General features: G+C 38.9%; 1 protein-coding gene across 7 annotated transcripts in view; it reads right to left on the bottom strand.

The window, feature by feature from the left end:
• The window catches only part of PLD1 (phospholipase D1), a 199,531-nt gene that overhangs the window by 64,034 nt on the left and 117,332 nt on the right, over window positions 1-18,165 (bottom strand). For 6 of the 7 annotated variants that reach the window (XM_027111828.1, XM_027111838.1, XM_027111855.1 and 3 more), the window contains 4 exons: window positions 11,879-11,989; window positions 9,771-9,971; window positions 8,521-8,734; window positions 7,813-7,926 (listed from right to left, as the gene is read on the bottom strand). In XM_027111828.1, the coding sequence (XP_026967629.1) occupies window positions 7,813-7,926; window positions 8,521-8,734; window positions 9,771-9,971; window positions 11,879-11,989 (640 nt within the window). The remainder of the gene's footprint in view (window positions 1-7,812; window positions 7,927-8,520; window positions 8,735-9,770; window positions 9,972-11,878; window positions 11,990-18,165) is intronic. The other variant, XM_027111808.1, reaches the window with a different exon arrangement.

Here is an 18,165-nt window from a genome sequence, read left to right as displayed (position 1 = left end):
AACTAGCAGAACTACAAATCACAAAATGCAGCGCTTGGCACAAAAGAGACACTTAACAGATAGACATTGGATGCAAAAATGCTTGTTGAATGAATAAATGGTACCGCGTGCAGGAGCCACTGAGAGTACCGGACTGGTCTCCCTACCAACACACTGCCCCAGAGCCGTCCTTCTAAAAATGCAGACTCCTTGCTTAAAAGCCTTCTAGGATGACCTACTGCCTAGAGGGGGTCAAATCCTAAGGGTTTAGTATGCACAGAGAGCTCTTCTCAAACTGCTGACAATCTCTCTTTCTGGTCCTTGTTTTCCTCACACAGCCCAGACCCCAGGCACACCATACTTCTCACTGCTTTTGACAGGCCTGGTTCATCATGCAGCTGGCACATTATTCCTTCTGCCTAGAAGGTTCTTCCCTCCCTCTTGGTCTGAACTCCTCATCCTCCTTCAAGAGCCACATTAGCTGTCATCTGTCCTAGAGACACCTCCCAGATCCCAGCAGGGAGAGGCAGTCCCTAGCACTGCTGTCCATTAACAGTTGCACACCTCGGGGCTTCTGACTCTTGGACCCAATTGTGTAAGGATGCTCCTCCCTGCTCCCCACTCACTCATCTATAAACTTTGGGGTGGGGAGTATGTCACCTCAGTGCCTGGTATAGCTACTGGCAGTCAGTAGGCAATCAATAAGTATTTGCAGAGCAAAAGTTTTTAAACAATCACCACACATACTGCTAGTATTCTATCTCAGACTGAATAATTAACCTCCAAAGGGTATTGGAATTTTCTGTAAAAGGAATATGTCTTAAAATGCTAACAATGAACAAAACTCAATAATGTTAAAAATAGAATTCTGTTGATTTCTGCCAGTGATTTATTTTCCTGCTCTCTAAGACTGAAAGGCCAAAGTACTGGTAGGTCTATTTGCTCACCTGTAGGCTCTTTATAGTAAGCATGGCACTTTGTTTATTAAAAAAACAGGAAAAGAAAAAAAGGGGACAAAGAACGAGATAAACAGTGGGTCAATTCCGAAATATATATATATATATATATATATAATATAAAAAATTTGTTCTCATCAATTGAGAAACTCCAGGCTAAATCTTTATATGTATACACATATACTTGTTTAAAAATCTCACCTAATAATCAGTTTTGATACGAAAAACAAAGCAAATTCTTAGTCTCAGATAATGATCTTGGTGCTAATTGAATTCAACCTGCTCACAGTTCAAATTTGGTTTTGGTTTTAGTCATGGCCAAAACTAGTCCAAATAAATCAGGGTCCTCCTCAGAACAAATGAAATAATATTAAGGCTAAACAGAACAAAATACTCCTACTTACTGCGATTACTGCTCAGAATTGCATGAACACGTACGAGCAGGAAGGGAGGACTTTTTACATCAGCAATGCCGACCTGAGGTGGTTCTTATTAGTCTATATCTGGCTCCCAGTTGATTTCATAATTGCATCTGCCTTGTCTTTTGGCACCGGTTTTTCATGCCAGTTTACTGCAAGCCTCATCCATCGGTGGCCCAGACTCTGGCTGCTGAAGTTCATGAAGAACTTTTTTTTTTTTTTTTTTTTTTGTGGCATGCAGGCCTCTCACTGTTGTGGCCTCTCCCGTTGCAGAGCACAGGCTCCGGACATGCAGGCTCAGTGGCCACGGCTCACGGGCCCAGCCGCTCCGTGGCACGTGGGATCTTCCCAGACCGGGGCACGAACCCGTGTCCCCTGCATCGGCAGGCGGACTCTCAACCACTGCGCCACCAGGGAAGAGGGTATCTTCCTGCCCCTCACCCGGTGTCTTCTGACTTTGCCACATCCTCCTGTTTTTTCTCTCGTCTCTTGGCTTCCAAGGCTGCACTCCTCTACCATTACTCCAACTCACCCTTCTTGATCTTCTTTCCTAGCTCCTCCCTCACAAGGTTTTCCCCAGCTTTCCCCTAAATGTACCCCTGTAGCCCTGGCTTCTCACTGGGGCTCTAGATCTACAGCCACGTCCAATGCCTCACTTGACCTCATCTACCTAGTTGTCCCACCAAACTATAAACTCATGCGTAACACTAGAATCACCATCATTCCCACAAAATCAAGTCTTCCCTTGAGATTTCTGCTTTCTGTTCATGGTTTCTCAAGCAAAACCTCAGGATCACCTCTGGCTCCCCTCTCTTCTTCACTGTCTTCTCCACCCACCTCCCCATCACCACTTCTCAAATCCTACTGAAATTTGCGGATTCTTTCTTCTGAAAAAAGATTCTCTTATTCAACTTCATTCTTGGGCCCACTGGAACAAGCTAGTCAGACTCCCCATGTCTCTAGTATGACCTTCATAAAATACCACCCTTATTCCCCTACCCTTCCCCCCCCCCCCCCCCCCCCCAAATTCCACCTCCCCAGGGATTCTCCAGCGTTTAAGGAATGAGGGTCAATGACCCAGCCTGACTTTCAAGACTCTCCAGATATTGGTACAATTATATCCCACCAGCCCAGTCCATACAAATTAACTACCTATCAACAGCAATTCCAAAACCCAAAAGCTCTGAAAATCCAAATGTTTCTTCACAGCTCATTTGTTAGCAAAACCTGACGTGAACTTGAGGTTATTATCTTTATTTATCCCACTTGATGTTGCACGAATATAAATGATTTGCTTATAGGGTATTTCCTGGACTTTGCCAGGAGTGTAACATAATATGGAGTATAGGTATTGTATTACCTTTCTAAAATCCAGAATCTTCTAATTTCTTTTTTTTAATTGAGGTAACACTGGTTTATAACATTATGTAAGTTTCATGTGTATGACATTATATTTCTATTCTATATACACCACAGCATGCTCCCCACCAAAAATTTATTCTCCATCCATCACCATACAGTTGATCCCCTTTACCCATTTCACCCTCCCTCAATCCCTTCCCTTTTGGTAACCACTACTCTGTTCTCTGTATCTACATAATTATTTCTGTTTAGTTTGCTTATTTTGTTTCTGTGTTTGTTTCCTTGTCTTTTACATTCCACATATCAGTGAAATCACATAGTATTTGTCTTTCTCCGTCGGACTTATTTCACTTAGTATAATACTCTCAAGGTCCATTTATGTTGTTGAAAATGGCAAGATTTCATCTTGTTTTATGGCTAAGCAGTATTCTATTGTATATATTCACCACATCTTTACCTATTCATTCACTGATGGGCACTTAGGTTGTTTCCATATCTTGGCTATTGTAAATAATGCTGCAATGAACATAAAGGTGTATATATCTTTTTGAATTAGGTTTTTATTTTTGTATTTTTTAGGTAAATACCCAGAAATGGGATAGCTGGATCATATGGTAGTTCTATTCTTAATTTTTTGAGGAATCTCCATACTGCTTTCCAAAGTGGCTGCACCAATTTACATTCCCATCAACAGTGCATGAAAGTTCCCTTTTCTCCTCGTGGTTGCCAACATTTTTTATTTTTTCCCTTTTCGATAACAGGCATTCTAACAGGTGTGAAGTGATATGCCATTCTGGTTTTGGTTTGCATTTCCCTAACAATTAGTGATGTTGACTATCTTTTCGTGTGTCTGTTGTTCATCTGTATGTCTTTTTTGGAAAAATGTCTCTTTAGCTTTTCTACCCATTTTTAATTGGGTTGTTTTTTATTGTTGTTGAGTTATACTAATTCTTTATATATTTTGGATATTAACTGCTTATTATATATATCATTTACAAATATCGTCTCCCATTCAGTAGGTTGTCTTTTCATTTTGCTGTTGGTTTCCCCCTTTGTTGTTGGCATTTCTCATATGTGTGTTAAGATATAACATCTACCTGGAGTGCCTGTTTCTCTCCCTTCTTAGTCTCTACCTACTGAATTTCTGCCTATATTCACGGCCAGTTCTGAAACAGGTCCCCAATGAGTTATATATATATATTTTTAAATCTCTTGGTTCTTGAAACTTTTTGGATTTTGGCATTGTGGATCAGGTTTACGGTTGTGGAGAAGGCTTCGCTGACAACTCTTGCCAGAGGGTATTTCCCCCTGATGAATTACTAAGGCACTAGGTTAGTAATACCACCACTTACCTATTAGACAATAAGCTCTTTGAGACTGAAAATAAGTGTTATACATTCTACACCACTGAAAACAGAGTTTAGAAATGACTTAACCTACTCTTCATTATCCCTTATGATTAGATATCTGAGTTTGAAACACTTGTCTCAATTAAATGGCAAGAATTATTTTCCCCATCAGCCATATATTAAATCTTGCTTAAAAGGAAAAGATTAGCAAACAATTACTGAATATAAGAAGAATAAAATTCAACTCTTTTGGGCTTCCCTGGTGGCGCAGTGGTTGAGAGTCCGCCTGCCAATGCAGGGGACACGGGTTCGTGCCCCGGTCCGGGAAGATCCCACATGCCGCAGAGCGGCTGGGCCCGTGAGCCATGGCCGCTGAGCCTGCGCGTTCGGAGCCTGTGCTCCGCAATGGGAGAGGCCACAACAGTGAGAGGCCCACGTACCGCAAAAAAAAAAAAAAGTCAACCCTTTTAAAATAACTGTATCAAGGAAACAATGTGCTTGAAATTCTCCCTCTTGCAACATAATTTTAAGAGAAAAAACATCTTGAAGATGGCTGAGTGATTTTGAATTAAAATATATACTATAGAAATCTACCATAGTTACTAATCACATTTAAGATGAGTTGATTTTAGTGCAGTTTTTTCTACTTAAAAACCCACAGTGATCTTGTGTGTACACTCTGTGTGCAGGAAGAAGACCCAATGCAGCCGAAAATAAAAATAAATAAATTTATGAAAAGAAAACACAGACCATAAGAAAAAAAATGTATGGAAAACAAAGGAAACCATGATGAAGCATAAAAAACAAAACAAAAACAAAACCAAAAAAAACCCCAGGCTTCGCTAGGAGCCCTGTTCAGCCATGGCCTTTTCCATTCAAGTGAAACATTGCAGAGAAGCTAATCCAGTTCATATATTCAGGAAAGGAAGTTATTAACTCAAGTAAACATTCAGTTTCAAACTTATAATGAAGAGTCACTGTGTGCTTAATTTGGGTTTCAAGTCCTATAAGACAATATAAGTTTAAGTCATTACATGATTTAAATGTAGAGCTGTGCTCTTTAAACTTCCTTCATTATTAATAGTAGAACTTCCTTTTTTTTTCCCAATACAAATTCACACGGCAGTCCAATATATAAAATAATATATGTGGGATTTTTCTGGTTGACACAGGTACCAATAGAGGTAGGAGTGTCCGGGGCCTTCAGGTACCAATAGAGGTAGGAGGGTCCGGGGCCCTCAGTATTATCCTCAGAGCCCCCCTGAGAAACACCAGGATCCAAGGAATAGACTTTGCAAAGCACTGCGCCAGAAGGACTCAACTATCCTTTGGCTTTCCTATTTAAGTAAATTAACTTTTTTCCTATTAAAAAATTAAATTTGTAACTTAATGTAGTTAATGGAAAGAGTCCTCTCCATCCCCCACATTCCATATGCAGTGCATCAGCAAATGCTGTCAGCTCCACCTCAAGATGTATTCAGTACCTGCCTGGTCACTACTTGCCACCCCTGTCTGCTCTGAAGAAAACGTTTGTAAAAATGCAAATCAGACCTTGTCTGGCCTTTGCTCAAGAAAGACCATCTGATGGCTTCCTTTTTCACTCAACGTATAAACCAAAATTCTATAATCTACCCAAGCCTCTCCGACTTTGCTCCTATCATTCTCCCCTAGCCCACCCGACTTCAGCCACTCCTGGAACATACCAATCCCCTCCTGCCTCATAGTCTGCACTTGCTACTCCTCCTGGCTGGACTCCCTCCCCACAGACATTATCTTATCCTGATTCTTCTCTCCCTTTTGATCTTTCTCAAAAACTCACTTCATTGGAAAAGCATTCTCTGACCCCCTCCCCATATAAAATAGTAACTCCTCCCCTCTGCCCTTCCCCCCTTCCCCTGCTGTACTGTTTTCCATGATAATTCTTACCGCCTGACACGTTGTGTTTGATGATCTATTTGTATATACAATTCCCATCCTTACTCTCCTACTAGTTAACAGAATTTTGTCTGTGCTGTTCATTCCATCTCTAGTATCTAGAACAGTGATTGACATAGGAGCTCAGTAAGTACTTATTTAAAGAACAAATGAGTCATATACATTTATTTTTGTATCCCCACTTACAGTTTTTGGTTTTTTTTTCTTTTGCGGTACGTGGGCCTCTCCCGTTGCGGAGCACAGGCTCCGAACGCGCAGGCTCAGCGGCCATGGCTCACGGGCCCAGCCGCTCTGCGGCATGTGGGATCTTCCCGGACCGGGACACAAACCCGCATCCCCTGCATCGGCAGGCGGACTCTCAACCACTGCGCCACCAGGGAAGCCCCCCACTTACAGATTTTAATGACTGTGCAATTCCATCAAGGGAATGAACTGCTCATTATGTTCTCAACCATCCTCCATCCTCTACTCTTGGATTTTAGGTTGTTTACTTTCTCTCTTTTCTCTCTCTCAATAAAAAACACTGCACTGGACGTGTATCCAGTTTATTAGGGAGAGGATTTCCATCAACACCTGAAAACCACCCACATTGCTGTCCCTAGTTCACCACTATGGTGATCACCCCTCTCAGCCTGCCATCAGCCTGAATTACTTAACGTAGTCTGCACCCAGCTTGCATCTTCTTTTCCACTTGCCCCCAATCCTGTTGTCAGCAACACTAGCATTCAGTCCCCTTGACTTCATGTTTCACAACTTCATTCCTCCATCTCATTGTCAGTCCTAACGCAGCAAAGCCACACTCTGGAATTACAAAGCAATACCTGGACCTGTTTGCAACCTTTTATCTTTAATGTCTGCCCCGGCATGCACCCCTGACCTGGCTCTCTGGACTCCCCAGTGCCCTGTCTCAGGGCTATGACGCTCTACGGAGCGCAGGAATTACTGTGAGCTATCACTGAATCCACATAGGCAACAAGGACTAGCTGTATGCTAAATAAAGAAAATGTCTCCCCACATATGCTCTTCTCCATATTTTAATATATATCAATGTTGTTTACGTATTTTATATCAATGTGATTCAAGACAAACAAATTTACTTAACAGTTACATGGGAGCTTTAGTTTACTATATACAGTTAATCAGTTTAAAAGTTGCAGGGTCTCCAGACTACAGAATGCTGGAACCACTGCTCAAGGTCCAGCTTAATGTTCAGGGTCATCAGCTCCTGACAGCCACAAGTGACTCACAGCCAGCCATGCTAGCTGGGCTCTATCTCAGCCATCTCCTAAACAGTACATAGAACTGTGGCCTTAAGAATTTAGCCCAAAGGTCCTGATGTAGTCATCTGCATATCTGCTAAATCACAAGTCTGAAGCATGACTTCTGGGAGACTGATAAACTAGAACTTCTCTGGGCACATCACTTATCATCTCTAACCCTGCCGTTGGTTCCTCTATAAAAAGGAGATAACGCTGTTATTACCAAGCCCCACAGGCGCTCGGGGCAGTGAGCGGCAGAGTCTGCACACAATAAACGCTAGCTTACAATTTTACTATGGTTGCTATTTCTGATGATGATCACTTGTTACTAAATCTGATCCATTGCCAAACTCCTCTTCATTCCACCATGTTTTAGGCCCTGATTAATTTATTCGAGAACCTAGTTCTTAGAGAAACATCAGATTATCCATTCTAAAAGCATACGTGGGGTGAACACTGTGAGAATGGAAAGCCAATCCAGAGACACGGTCACTCTGCTCATGCAGCAAAAGCTGAAGCCTACAGAGACTGCGGCGCGTCACACGTCACTTACCAACGTTAGGTCTAGTGAGCCCCTGCTCAGACTCACTGGAAGAGCGAAAGAATTTCAAGTGGGGCTTTAAACCATGGATTAAATTCTGACGACTCCTACAGTGATTATAATCACCTGGAGAAAGTTGAGAGTTCTTTCTTTACAAAGATATATATATATATATATAAATATACCAAGTTTTTTAAACTCAGAAGCAGTTTCAATCATTTTAAAAACAAGGCGAGGCTATAAAATCAGTCACAAATTCTGTGCAACAGAAAACTCTAGAGCTTTAAGACAAATCTTAAAGAATGGTAAATTTATAAGAGGTAGAAAATCTGATGTTTGAGGATAAAAGCTGGGTGTACTTCTGGATAGAAAGAGACATGAAATCTCTTATATGAAAAGTTTATGAAGTACACCTAATACTTTTCTTTTTCCTTTATAACTTGGCATTATTTTAGAAATGCTTAGTCATTCTGCAACCATTAGAAGCATGAATTGTGGCTGTTATGACTAGTGATGTGAATAAAACAATAAATCTGTTCTAAAATGGGTCAAACAGAGCCATGAAATAGCATGAGACTGAATAGGATGATATAACGACTTCTCAGCATTGTTCACTTTACTCCATTATAGAAGGACAAGTTCGGCAAACAGGTATACAGTGTCTGGCTATGGAGGAACAGAGCACAGTTGAGATAAATTCCAGTGCAGACGATGACTTACTGGAGGCGCTGTCAATGCTGCTGATGCTGTCTGTGCTGCGTAGGTGGTGTCTGTGCAGCTGCCTGTAGAGGCTGAATCTGGAGAACTTTCTGGGCTTTCCTATTCCTTTCAGTTTTGAATCTGCATCATCAACAGTCTTCAGGACAGGCAGATTTTTGTTAGATTCGTTTTTATCTTTGAGGCATAAGGATTCCATAGACTCTGTTGTTTCAGCCTGAGAAAATTATTTAAAAAACAAGAAAAAGAAAGAGAAGAAAAGAAACTGCATAAGATAAGCTGCGCTGTGGCCTTTTAATTCCAGTTTAAAGTTTACACATGACGGAGGCTCCCTAAGAGACACACAATAGTATGTGTGAGGTCAGCCACAGGGCAGTGGGCGATCCTTGTGAGCTGTTTAAATACTTCCAAAGGGATACCAGGAAGTCCATTATAGTTCCTCTTTCACTGGGCCAGAAGTTTCATGCCAATTAACTTTTTGGTTTCCATTACAATTACATGAGTTATACTCACTGTTGAGCTACTGAACTTCTTCTGATAAATATTAAGTAAGCGATGCTTTTTCTGTCAATTACTTTCCCCGTTGCCTTTTCACTAAATCTCTGTTTTCCCAGAAAAGTCACCAACATGGACAGCAGTAAAATAAGATGGAGCCCATCAAACTTTTTAATAAGCACACTGATATTCTGGCAACCATTCGAGTTCAAATAACAAGTCACAAATATAGGCATATAGAGACTTTGGCAGCTCTTGATCTGAAAGATACTTTGAGAAGTTATTAACCTCCTGCTTTCAAACAGAATTCCCTGAATGACTCCAGACTGACCTATCCTAGTTTTGTATGTTTGTAAGAAGGAAGATTTTGAAAACCTTGGCAGCTAACTGTAATAAGGTTGCTTCTTTAACTTCAAGTCCAATTTTGCCGCACATTTTTGTTTATGAACTTTTTTCCCAAATAGGAACTAAATCTTTAATTTAAATGGAAAGCAAAGGAACTGACTATGAGATAGCAAATGCTCTATCAGATCTGTTTTCTCTTCTTACAAGAGAAGAAACTGAGATTAACAGATGCATAGTTACAGACTCACTAAGTGGTATTTGAAACCAGGTCTGTGTTGGACTCAATGTTCTCTACCTCTCCAGGGATAGGCCACCTCTCATTCAATCCATCAGTCAACCAATCACACTATTAATACACACTTATACAAACTGTGTCCCTTATATGCAGTTCCATAAAGGTGAAATTTACTAACTGTGAGGGAAACCAGAGAAGGTGCCCCGATGACGCGCTTCACGCTGCCCACGTCCGTGAGTCTGTGTTCGTTGTCATCCCACCTTCCATAGGCCAGGTCAATCCCACCCACAAAGGCAACTGACTGGTCGATGATGATGAGCTTCTCGTGATGAGCCCACAGATATACACTGGATGACACATGATCTGGGTGCCTCATCACCTTGAGAGGAAAAAAACCACACACGTAATATGCTTTCTAAAATGTCTTTCATATTATAATAAAATAGGTCTGTTCACTCCCCTGAACAACACTGCCTACAATTCAAATGCTAAAATGTGCTATCTATACATCAAAGAAAATCCCCAAACTTCTAATTTTATCCTCAGTATTTAGCAGAGTATTTATTTATTTTATCCTCACTATTTACCCCTGGATACTTTTCAAAACTCCCCTGACCACCCTGGACCCCTCACATATGGGGGAAGCTGCCCTTCAGCTTGAAATCTGGCCACATATTTCAATAAAAGTCAGTTCAATGGAATAGCAGATTCCCTTTTCCCCCAAAAGGGTTATGTTATATGTTATATAAAAAACACTGAAACTTTTTAGCCTACACCTCTCTCTGACAAAATTTTTTAATAAGTATGTTGATATTTTGGCAGTTATTAAGTTGAACTAGTAATCACATTGATATAGGGATACAGATGTTTGGGCAGCTCTTGATTTTAAAGGTAATTTAAGAAGTTATTAACCTCCTGGTTTCAAACGGAATTCTCTCTTAAATAATCCCAGACTGACCTATTTTTGTATGTCTTTAAGTAGAAACATTCCAAAAACTTTGGAGGCAACTTTATTTTTTAATAACATGTTTTTATTGTGGTAAAATACACATAACATAAAATTTACCATATTAACCTTTTTAAGTGTACAGTTCAGTGGTGTTAAGCATATTCATATAGTGCAACCATCACCACTATCCATCACCAGAACTTTTTATTTTGCAAAACTGGAACTCTATACCTATTAAACAAAAACCCCTTGTTCCCTCCTCCTCACAAAATCCGGCAACTACCATCTACTTTCTGTCTCTATGAATTTGACCACTCTAGGTATCTCATGTAAATGGAATCATACAATATCTGTCTTTATGTCTGGCTTATTTTACTTAGAATAATGTCTTCAAGGTTCATCCATGTTTTAACACATGTCAGAATTTCCTTCCTTTTTAAGACTGAAAAGTATTCCATTGTATGTATATACCAATCCATTATTGAGAGTGTGATATTAAAGTGTCCAACTATTATTATAGAACTGCTTTATTTCACCCTTCAATTCTTTCAATGTTTGCTTTATATATTTTGATGGTCAGTATTAGGTATGTAAATGTTTATAATTATTACATTTTCTTGCTGCATTGAACCTTTTATTAATATATAATGTCCTTCTTTATCTATTGTAAACTTTATTGATTTAAAGTCTATTTTGTCCAATATTAGTATAGCCACTCCTGCTCTCTTTTGGTTATTATTTACATGGAATATCTTTTTTTAATCAGGTGAAATATATAATCATTATATACTTTAAGCCTGCTGAAGATTAATTCATTGTCTTGATGTAGCTCAGTGACTGGGCGACAATATTTACTGATAGGCTTCAGGTCTTTGGTAAAATATCAAAAGGCTTTTTTCAAATTGCTTATCATGCTTATTCACTTTACTAGTACTGTATACAAAGTGCTTTTAAGGAGAGCACTTTAAATCCTAAAGGAGCTCTCTTTGTTGCTATCAGTGTTCAAGGGATATCCCAGGGAGATCACATTTAAGAGGTTCCAGGATAACCTTAATGAGGAGTATAGAAACTTGACAGGGCTCTTAAAACAACTCTAGGAAGAATGTTCTTGGCTAAATTATCAGGGTAAGAGAAGCAGAAGTGAGAACTCTGCTGACTCCATCAAGATCAGAAGTATAAGAAAGTATAATTATTTTATTTCTGAGAAGTTCACAATATTATTGATTCAAAATATACATTAGGGAATTCTAAAGATTACCACTGCTCAAAGTAAAATGTATCTGAAAAACTACAGAATAATAAAGAAGAAACATTGTTAAGCAAGATGACCTGAATACCTTTATGTTGGGGTGTAGATGCATCAAAGTCCTCTTGCTGTATTCACTATTGATTCCAAGAGCAAGTTCCACCTCTTTGTAGAGCATAATGAAGATACGCACCCCCTGTTGCTGTCACAAGAGAAAACACAAGGAGGAATAAGAATTTCTGGAGGTAGGTTATGATTTTCTTTTTCTTCTTCATCTCTGGGGCATTGTACTTTCTAAAAATTTTTTCTATAAACAAGTGTAATAAAATATTTAATGAAAAGTGCAATACAAGAAGGTGAAACATAAGTGTATATTAAGACACAAATATAAAAAATAAAAATTTATCTCCCTTCCATTCTATGATTTGTCATACTGAGACAGTCAGTATTTGACTAATTATAGCCAGAAAGTTGAAATTGCAACTTGAAGTACTAAAAGTATCTGATAGTCTTACAGCTTTGAACATCTCAGAACACTTGACCTTGAGGAAAGTTTTGACCTGATTCATGTTACAGGATTAGGATCTTCTGCTTGTCTTTATTATACCACAAAGAATTGAAATAACAGTGTTTTTAAAACTCTGATGCAATAAATTATGCTAAACATGCCTTAAATGTTTCTGGGGGTATATTCATAGAGTTTTTCTTTATTAAAAATTATTTCAGTGGAAAAAACATGTCTCAGTCTTCAGAGGTGAATGTATTGGTTCATACTCTTAACCCATAATTAAATCATTAATGTCTATTTCACCACTGAAATGACTTCTTCAGAAGTCAGCTTCTCTAACATTCAAAAATCCCCGAGTTTTAGCAGCAGCACAGAAATTAACATTGATCCATCCTTAGACCTTGGACCTAAAAGAAAGTAGACAAGGCCGTTGTGAAGGTCAAATTAAATCAAAATTGCCTCATAAACTTTAATATGCTATACAAATAATATTTATTCTTAATATTAACCATCAAAGAAATGTTCAACAGCTGGTAGTATAGAAAAGTACTAGTATTTTCTCTCCTAGCTCTGGGCGGTGACAAGGTTTTAGCTTATGATAAATTGCCTGACACCTGAATGTCCTCCCCCATCCCTGTCCGCTTACACAGTTCGGCCACCAACATATAGTTCCTCCAGGAAACTCTATCTTATTTACCCCCACTTCTTATATCACTTTTTTACTTTTTAGGTTTGCATCCTCAGTGTTGCCGTGCAGTTTGCAACATTTTAATTTGCATTTACTGTACCCAGCAGCTCTGAAAGCATCCTGCAACATATTACATGCATACTGAGTACTGTAGCTACACCTAGGCATTTAATATCCTACAGATTTAAGGCAAGAAGTTTTCCATAATCCTCTCTAGAGTATTTGAGATGCAGGCATATCTAATAAACTAGAGTGAATAATTCAGTTACAGTTTAAATGTAATCCATGGTAATTAGGTATTGTTCATAATGGACATTTGAGTCACAAATTTAAGAAGCCTTACTGGTTGAACACATCTAATTTATAACAACTGGATATTTTTGCAATGCTATAAATATGTGAAATAACATAAGAGTTAATATTTTTAGGCTGCAAGATGTAAAATCTTGGAATAAACCAAGCATATATACAGTTCCCCAATGTTGCTCTGCCAATAAAAAGCATATTTTGGCCCCTAAATCCTTATAATAACACATCACTTCAAAATACTAACTCTATCTTACTTGGTGTCAGTAATATCTGAAAAGTGTGCATATTTTTGAAGGGATACACTAGATTTACATTCTGGGCTGCATTAAAGAAATCTGAGTACTAAGAGAAGACCCATTCTTGCTCTGAAAAATAACAGGATTAAAAATACACATGTCGGGGGCTTCCCTGGTGGCGCAGTGGTTGAGAGTCCGCCTGCCGATGCAGGGGACACGGGTTCGTGCCCCGGTTCGGGAGGATTCCACATGCCGCGGAGCGGCTGGGCCCGTGAGCCACGGCCACTGAGCCTGCGCGTCCGAAGCCTGTGCTCCGCAACGGGAGAGGCCAAAACAGTGAGAGGCCCGCGTACCGCAAAAAAAAAAAAAAAAAAAAAGTCATTTTGTTTCTCTGGTTAACAGCTGACTTTTGGAACTTGCTTGTTATTTATTATATTATGCAACTATTGTTGTAATCAAGTACATAAGTACAGACTTGAGTAAAGAAATAAGGAAGTGAAAGTGCAGGCAGGAAGTGAACAGATTAATTTCTAATGATCTGGTCAGTGAGCACTCTAAATGAAAACTAGAACATTATTTTATTTTTCTCCTCTACTATTCAGATTTACTTTGCTATTTGAATATTTTAGGATTCAGCACTGAATAGCAGTTTAAAAAAATAGACTCCCGTTGAATGACTTAATATAAAGTTTAAGACCCCCAATTTCAACCTAAATTATAGAACGTTACACCTGACATCTTTCATCACAGTTCATTTATTTTAAATGGATGAAATTTTCCTTCTTAGGCTTATGAGATTATTACCCATGAAGTACAGTAATTGAAAATTAGGAACTGGCCTGAATCTTACAATTTTCCATTTATCTGCATAACTAATGGATTTTTTTAAATAACAGAGATTTTTAATGCTAATGGATTATAGCATTATCCTCCATCTATTAATACCTGACATTTTCTTCTATACTGTGTCTTTTCACATTGAAATAAATAACTCTGTAGGAAATAGGATAGAGACTTTTAAGTCATTTTAGCTTAAATAGAAATGACTAATAAGGAAGTAATTAAATATAAAAAGTTCATTTTTATGTAGTCTGGTTTACAATTATTTACTTATGTCCATGCCCACAATAAACAGTTAATTAGTGACAAGATTCCTGTGATAATAAAGCAATAAATTCCTCTTCTTTTGGTCAAGGCATTACAACACTGCCATAAACTCTAAACTATAAAGGGCAAAGCAAAATACTTCCTTTGGGAATGAAGGCATTTGTTGGGCCATAATAATGCAGACTTATACAAAATATGGGAAATATTTATGCAAAATGAAAGCCTAATTACAAAAAAAGGGACTGATGTTAATTCTGTAATTTCAAAAATACGCTTTTGAAGTATCCAGTGTTTTACCAATGCCTTTTAGTGACCCCAGGGGAAATTACTTTTTGCTCAGAAGAAAAGTATTAATAGGAGAAGTAGGAAAACAAAGAGCCTGGACTTGACTGTGCTTCTTACGTTTCTATGCCATGTTTCTTATCTCTGCTGCAGTCAACTAACCCAAGGATTCCATAGAATAAACTTTATGACACCTGAGTTTAAAAAGATAAAAGTTCTATCCTCTTTTCTAATTAGTTTTTAAGCAAGTAGAACAGATATGATACTATTAACAGTAGGAATTTTTAGGTGCTTTACACATACAAATGCATGTGAAGAAAATGAAAAATAAACATCTTTTATAGTTGAAATCAAGAGACTTTGCTTCTGAGCCAGCTTTTTCTCTGATTGTTCAAGCACTGTGGTCAAATATTTTCTAAATGTAGCTAAGTTTGTCCATTGCCTTAAGATAGCTTAGCTAATACATCTCCAGGATCATCACTTGTCAAGAGCTTCCCCAGTGGAGGGGGGGATGGGAGGTGGAGGAGGTGTGCGATATTTTAGGAACATGCAAAGTAAAGGATAAAAAAAAATCGTATCCTCACCATTTAAATGCAAGCAGCACTGGGATGTAAGAGCACATGTACTCATGCGCCTTTTTTTAAAACCAGTTTTGTTCAAAGCACAGTCCTTAAGGTTGAAGATCCCTTCCCTCCTTCCCTGCCATGCCCTTCTAGCCCACCATTTTGGTAAGATTCCCTTTGATTTTTCTCTGCATTGATGTGATTATTCATCTCGTTTGACAAACCTGGACATCTTTCCCTCCTGTTGGTCACTGACGGCAACTCTAGAATGTGCCTTGTGACCCAGGACAGGAAGAAATTAACCTGACAACTAAATCCTCCCTGAGAACCTAGGTTCTGTTAAGTCTCCAGGTGACTGCACCTGAAGAATCTTTTGGTGCGAGTCTCATCAGAAATATCACATATTTCTAAGGTTAAAATATACAAATTGGATACAGGGATGCAGTTACGATAACTATGATGCAACTTATCTCACCTCTTAGTGCAATAAATGCAGAACTGTGAAAACCCTGGGATGCTGCTTTGAGTTAAAGCAGTCTGCCTCTCAACATTGGCTTACACTATTTTAAATGATGACATTGCATATCAGAAGGCCAAAGAAACAGGAAAATATCAACTTGGCTATTACCAGAGAAACAAAATATTGTATTTTCCCCCTAAGAAACATCCATTAAAAGAAATGTTTGCCTATATGTTGGCTATAAAGCAGAGACACTGAATTTCTCCCCAAAGATCTACACAATCAGTTAGAAGAAAAAAATAATTCATTTCAATCAACCTTGCAGACCTCTGGGACCCATTAATGCAAGAATAAATGCTATTTTAAACCCAGTACTTTGTGAAGCTAGTGGCTTTCAGAAACTAAATTATTTATGTGAAGCAGTGTTTCTGAGCATATGAATGTCAATCTGGAATGATCTGAATGTTAAAAATTTAATAATATTTTGTAACTGGATTAAGGAAGAGCAATTCTCTTAAATGTACCACTGAGAAATTAACATTTAATAGTATTACTATTTCCTTAGGAAATTAAAAAAATCATTTCAGGCAATTTAAAAATTACAAGTTTCAAAAAGCAGATGAAATTGAAACAAACAAAGCACGGTTATCAGGCAGCACTATTCACCTGGTCATGGTATTCACCTGGTACCTCACAGGATTCATGGGCCATAAAAGCAAAGAGAAGCCATGATAGTGACAGAAAAGGGACCTGGACTGAGGGGAATAAACAAACACACGCCAGCTACCATGAAGTGGAGGACCAGGTTTGCAGGACCTGCCTTCTGAGCCCTGATCTGGCAACTAGCTTTCTGGAGTATACTTAGATGTCCTGTAGGCACCTCACATGCACATGATCTAAAATGTAGCTCTCTGACTCTGGGCTCTTCCCACTTCCTCCTACTACCAGATTCACCGTCCCAACACACCATATTTATCAGATCACCCTTCTTCCATCATATCCCCCCAACAGTGGTTCCCCACTGTCGTCCGTAAAGTGCAAACCACTGGCTTGACTCACAAAGCCTCCACATCCCAACAGCCTTTCCAGCTCAATCTCCCATCCTACCTATGCTAACACTCAGGTGTCATCAACTTTGTCACCTTGCTGTGACTGACAAGGCCTTATGAATTCCTGCATCCAGAATGTTTCCCCATCACACTTCCTATACCTAGAAAGCACTTCTTTTAAAATTTCTGGCCCATACTAAATGCCCTAAGTTCCTCATGTTGTGAGGGGCTTCCACATCAGACCTACCCAATGTTCTCCCTCCTGCTTTGAATCTTGGCACTGTCTCTGTACCCAGCTGACTCTTGTGTAGATTTTTAAGCTCCTTCAGTTCAAGAATCGTGTCTTTTATTTTTGTACATTCCCATGTGATTAGCCAAGTGCCCTGCACGTAAGAGGCATTCAACAAAAACATGTTAATTGAAACCTAAAAGAGTAAAGCATCGGATAAGTTCTATGAGGAGAGGATTTTCTGTTATGATTGATGATCGCTAGGCAAGGCTGGAAAAACTTATTAGAATGGAGTTTCAGGAGTTTACTTTTAGAGGAGAAATGGGAAAGCTGCCATTTCGCAGAGAGAAACATGGAGAAAGTTATAGCCCATTCAATATGTAGAAAGATGTTTGGTAAGGCTAGGACTAAGCCCAGGATATGAGTTCTTCAGCAAGCCCTCCATGGGCGGGGATGGAATCCTATTCACACACATGGCATCCTTAGTAATTAGTGTAGTACCAGGCTCAGAGAAGACACAGTAACTGTATGATGGATTATTTAATGAATATGCAAATAATGCTTTTCAAGACCAGAATCTCCAATTTTGTGAATGGTAGTCTGTTGAGACAACAGATTAGACTAGCCTTGAAAATGATGCTGTTTGGCAGAACATGTGTCTGAAATAAAGACAATCAACTTCTTTTGCCTTTAATATCAACAGTGAGGTCTGCCTATACTATCCCCAGATATCCTAAACTAAAGGCATGGGGAAAAGACATTGAAGGAAGGGGGAAAGGTGAGTGGGAAAGGGGTAGTGGAATGTAGAGGATGGAAAAAAAGAAATAAGTGATGGCTGTGATAAATAGAAAATATTGATACTAACCCAATTACTTAGGACCTACAAATCTGCTAGAATGTTTAATGACAGAATTCTAAAAGTTAAGACAGTTTCAAATAATAGTAAA

This window comes from Aethalodelphis obliquidens, unplaced genomic scaffold (assembly GCF_003676395.1).
Source record: "Aethalodelphis obliquidens isolate GAN/ISIS:26980383/991018 unplaced genomic scaffold, ASM367639v1 scaffold1, whole genome shotgun sequence".
Lineage (NCBI taxonomy): Eukaryota > Metazoa > Chordata > Mammalia > Artiodactyla > Delphinidae > Aethalodelphis > Aethalodelphis obliquidens.
The sequence above is the reverse complement of the archived record's forward strand: the minus strand, read 5'-3'. Positions and strand labels throughout refer to the sequence as shown.